This window comes from Temnothorax curvispinosus, unplaced genomic scaffold (genome assembly GCF_003070985.1).
Source record: "Temnothorax curvispinosus isolate PA1 unplaced genomic scaffold, ASM307098v1 QBEX01017758.1, whole genome shotgun sequence".
Lineage (NCBI taxonomy): Eukaryota > Metazoa > Arthropoda > Insecta > Hymenoptera > Formicidae > Temnothorax > Temnothorax curvispinosus.
Genome location: NW_020227538.1, coordinates 1 through 4,757, shown reverse-complemented (window position 1 = coordinate 4,757; position 4,757 = coordinate 1). Strand labels below are relative to the sequence as shown.

General features: G+C 42.1%; 1 protein-coding gene across 1 annotated transcript; it reads right to left on the bottom strand.

Annotated features, from left to right (window-relative positions):
- Positions 1–79: 79 nt before the first annotated feature.
- On the bottom strand, positions 80–2,286 carry LOC112467672 (F-box/LRR-repeat protein 7-like; the record flags this gene model as incomplete). Its single annotated transcript, XM_025036374.1, has 6 exons — positions 2,233–2,286; positions 1,941–2,071; positions 1,550–1,839; positions 942–1,447; positions 582–858; positions 80–476 (listed from the first exon to the last, which is right to left on the bottom strand). Coding segments are annotated over exons 1-6 (1,655 nt in total), but the record flags the coding sequence as incomplete, so codon positions are not given.
- Positions 2,287–4,757: the final 2,471 nt, after the last annotated feature.

Sequence of the window (4,757 nt, the reverse complement as noted above, 5' to 3'; positions counted from 1 at the left end):
AGAGGTCGAAATGTGTGTCTCTCGGCGGGCATGCCGGCCGGCGGCGTTGATGCCCCGCAAAATCGATACGCAATTTTACTTGGCATATAGACTGTTTGAATATAAATTTAACAGCGTAGGCACTTTCTCTCGACCTATTTCTTTCTTGGTGAGAATTCCGCCCGTTCTTCCACAGATCATGTTCAACGTCACGTTGTTGGTTCGACCGCTACAAACGTCTTTGGCAACCTCAAGAGTGGAGTCCGTGATATTCCTACATCCAAAGAGATCCAACAATCGTAATTCAGGCGAGGATCGGATGAGCGTTGTCACGGCCCGATCGCTAAATAGACATCTTCGGCACTTAAATTGTTTTAAGCCACGCACGTTTTCTAAGCCGTCGTCGGTAAGCAGACGCGTATAACTGACGACTAATTTATCGAGTCTTGCCAACGAGGCGATAGCCGTTAATCCGACATCGGTCACGTAGTGGCAACCTGTTGGATATAAAAGAATAATTTTCAAATAGGATAAAAAAGTGGCAAATATACATATATATATATACGCAAACAGACACACACACACGCGCAATTGTAATTTACCCGTAATGTCTACGTTGGTAAGCTGCTGACAATGTTGTACCAAATCGATGAGGAAATGGTCCGATACCTTAGGATTGTGCGTGATTTTTAAAACTTGCAGATCGACAAGGTGATTTAAATGCGACATATCCGTCGTTTGTGCTAAAGGAAAGTTTCCGTTGAGCTCCAATGTTGTCAGAGTTTTGCAATGCTGACCGACAATTTGAAACGTGCCTTCAGCTATACGGGCACATTTACTTATCGCTAGATGTTTCAAATTTTCGAGATTCTTCAGTGCCTGTAACAGACGTGACAATATCACGGATGTGTATCACCGATCGAAAAGTTAAAAGTGAAAAGTGAACAACAATCTATATTTACCGTTGAAAGGTGAGCGTCCCCAAGACAGTAGCAACGGTCCAATACAATTGTACGCATAGTTTGCGCTGGTAAGAACGATAAGCATTTGCCCGAAATGAAATTTCCCGTTATCGCGAGATATCGAAAATTTTCATTCAGCGCGAACAAACGCTTCAACTCGCTGTCGCATTTGGACATGAGTGTTCCTAAACGAAGCTCGGTAATGTTTCTGCAACGTTTTCCTAACGCGCGTATCTCTGACGCGGAAACTGTAAGCGCGGTAACGTCGATATTCCTTAGATTAGGACAAAGTTGCCCGATAACGGTCAACGTGTCTTCGCTCAGAAAATTATTTGGGTCGTTTAGATTTATTCGCGTTAAGAATTTGCCACATTTGAGCAATATTTTGCGAAGTACGACCGTAGGGATGGTATGGGTGTACGCGATACCCCACGTAGATGGCGAAAGATCCAACGTCTTGGTGGTATGCCACGAATTTTTGACTACGCGTCTCCAGCGCTTGCAAACTGTAAATTAATATAGCAGGGGGATAATGTCAACAAGGTCGCGATATGTAGAAATTGTTGGACGCACCACGCGCCCCATGAATAACATCTATATATACTCGCCTATCTCTATGCGGACTCTATCTACGATTGGCAAAAACTGGAAGATATGTTTCAAGCAATGGTCGTTCAGCATATGGATCGATACATTTTCGGTGTCGTTCGGCAGACGATCGTTGTGAACGTATTGTTCCGTGCTGAGCTGTGTTTCGCCAGTTTCGGTCGAGTCCCCATCATTTCCCACCATCGCGTACATGAACGTCTGCTCCGTACTGTCAGGTTGATACCAAGAATATGCGGGCCTCACCAATAAATGTCTGTCGTGCAACGTTATACTCCCGTCTCGCATCGCTCTGCGACAAACAATTGGGCTTACCAACAACCGTATCTCGTTGCGGTCAGTAATTCGAGTAGCGTATATATAGCCGTAGCCTCCTATAAAATTGAAACTTACGTCGCTGCATCTGCCGCTTTGGTAAACGTGACAAACGCACAGTTATTGAACCCTTGATTTCGGTAAACGAAACGGCAAGCGTGGACGTGTCCGTACGTCGAAAAGCACGTGCGTATATGGTTTTTATTTGTCTGGAATAAATAATGTTTGTCAGACAAACCGAGAGAGAGATGGACGCGCCGGATAGTCGCCGGACAAATGTAATGGAATTATATATATATATATATATATATATATATATATGAGATTTGTGGCATAAAAATTGAGAGAAACAAAAACGAGAGATACAAACCTCCCGAGCCAAATTGGTGACGAATAATTTTCGTATCGGTACGCCGTCAATCATTTCCGAACGTAGCAGGCAATCTGAGCGAAAGGACAGAGAGAGAGAGAGAGAGAGAGAGAGAGAGAGAGAGAGAGATGAGACACAGTAGCACAAGAGACAGACGCGTGATTCAGCCCCGTCAAGTTTTCGTTCGAGATGCGCAAAACGAATATGAATATATCGATGCAAAAACGTAAAATCACAGGCAGCTTACCGTCCGATACCGTTACGCTTTCGGCACGATCCAATTTCGAATTATCGTCCATCGTGTGTTGGTGATATACGTATATTTCTATCTCGCCAAAAGCCTTGTTTCTTCACTTGGATGCAGGATGATTCGATTCGCTTCTATATGTTTCTTCGCGCACCGAGTCGCACGAGATTCCGAACGTGGTCACGTGTTACGCGCAAAGTAGAAAATTCGATCGTCGTGGATCCCCCCCACCCTCCTTAAGGCAGTCGCGCAACAAACGCGTGGCATAGACTGCATCTGCATAAGCGTAGGCGTGTGTAAGACCGCGCTCGACCGACGAGCGTGTTACGTCGACCATCAATACGGCGACTTTATGCCGGATGCTCATTGGTTTAGCGGTCTTACGTTACGCTAATGCTACGAGCTACGCACGTTTGTGTGCGCGCGATTGGCCTTTAGATATCTCGCCGTAAACGAGGGGAAACGCTGCGTGCGACGGAGTGGTGCGTGGACCAATCGTAAGGCTGCCGCGAATCGCCTGCGGCGAATTGAAAATTTGTGATTGGTCAACGCGCACGCTCTGATGCCGCGTGCGGCGTGTTTTCCCGCGTCTATGGAGTCGTCTCTTGGCGGAAGACTGATAAATTGTTATGCAAACTTGTCGAATGAATACAAATAACAATAATAATAAAGTTACCGTGGAAAAACACCGAATATATATGCGATTTGTTACGAGTAAAAATACGATCAAATTAATCGCAACGTTATATAATAACGTTGGTCTTTAAAAATTTATAAATGTTGTCGTACGCGAACGTTCTTTCGACGCGTACTTGTTTAATTGAGTTGAAATAAATAAAGTTGCCTCGCGCAACTACGTGCGCGATCCACGGTACGCGATGTAATAATAAAAGTGTGCGCGCACACTTTTGTCCGCGCGATGTAAAACGCGTGCGACTGTTTCGTAGTAAAATTGGCAAATACTTGGTCGAAATTAAAATTTCTTTCGACAGACTTGTGCGTTTGGTATATAAAAACGGTTCGTCGCTTGACGAATGTATATACGCGCGCGCGATGTGTACGATAGACGAATTATACGCGTGCGTTTTTGTCCAAAATTTATAACGTCTGACTTTGAAACGTAACGTTTTGTTCGCGTCTACGTTGATATTTCTTTCGACGGACCACTTTTCTAATTTAATCTAATTCGATTAAATTTGACGAGACTGCGCGCGAAAGCGTGTTTAAATTTCACGAGCTTAAGCCTATTTCCACTAGATTTGACACACAAGCTTTCCTTATAGAAATTAAATACCGTAAGTGATTCATTGGCTATAGTAATTAATCACTTAAAAGCATTATTAAAATCACTGTTAATAGTGCTTTTAAATAATAATAGCAATTGACGCTGCGTACATACGCCGTGTCTGTCTGTCTCTCTCTCTCTTTCTTTCTCTCTCTCTCTCTCTCTCTCTCTCTCTCTCTCTCTGTTTGAAATGCACAAGCTCGCGCAGGAGCCTGAGCTCAAGAATTACAGAATAGGGAAAGACACTTTTCTTGTTGTTACGTCGGTAAAAAGATTGTGTATTTCCAGGGCAGTTATGTTATAATCTATAAATATATTGTAATAAATGTTGTACAGAGAACACATAGCATCAATACAAGATAAGATAATGTTGAATTATAAATGCATAATCCTTTCTCATTTGTCACTACAAGAAGTTAATCCCTCATCATAAATGATTGTAAGAACTAAGATTTCCGTTATTTGTATTTCGAACAGAGAAACAGTTCAGTGATTTCATTACTTAAGTCGGTTTGAAGAAAGGATCAGACAAATTAAACATCGTGTTCAAATCACATTACATAAATATAGCAAGAATGAATAAGTTGAAGTACGTACGTTATCGACTAGTGATTCGTCGCATATAATCGTTAGATGTATATATATATATCGTGTGGGATTCTGTAAATTCAATATAATGCACTTTCTTTCTATTCATTGATACTGTAACGTTTGCAATCAATCCAGTTATATAATTATTTCAATGGAGTAGTAGATTATTTCGATAAATGAATAGCGAACGTGATTAAATGATAATGAACCTTTTGCATGTAAACCGTTGTTTCGTAAACGTTGATAGCGGGCAAATAGCCACGGGTTGAATCGCACTATGTTGTTAAGATAAGACAGACCATACGTAAATATCCGAACCGCGTGTGCATCGATAATGCAAGATGATTTTATTCGAAGATTGCCACCTTTTCAAATGACTTTAAGTTCAACCGAGTGCAGATA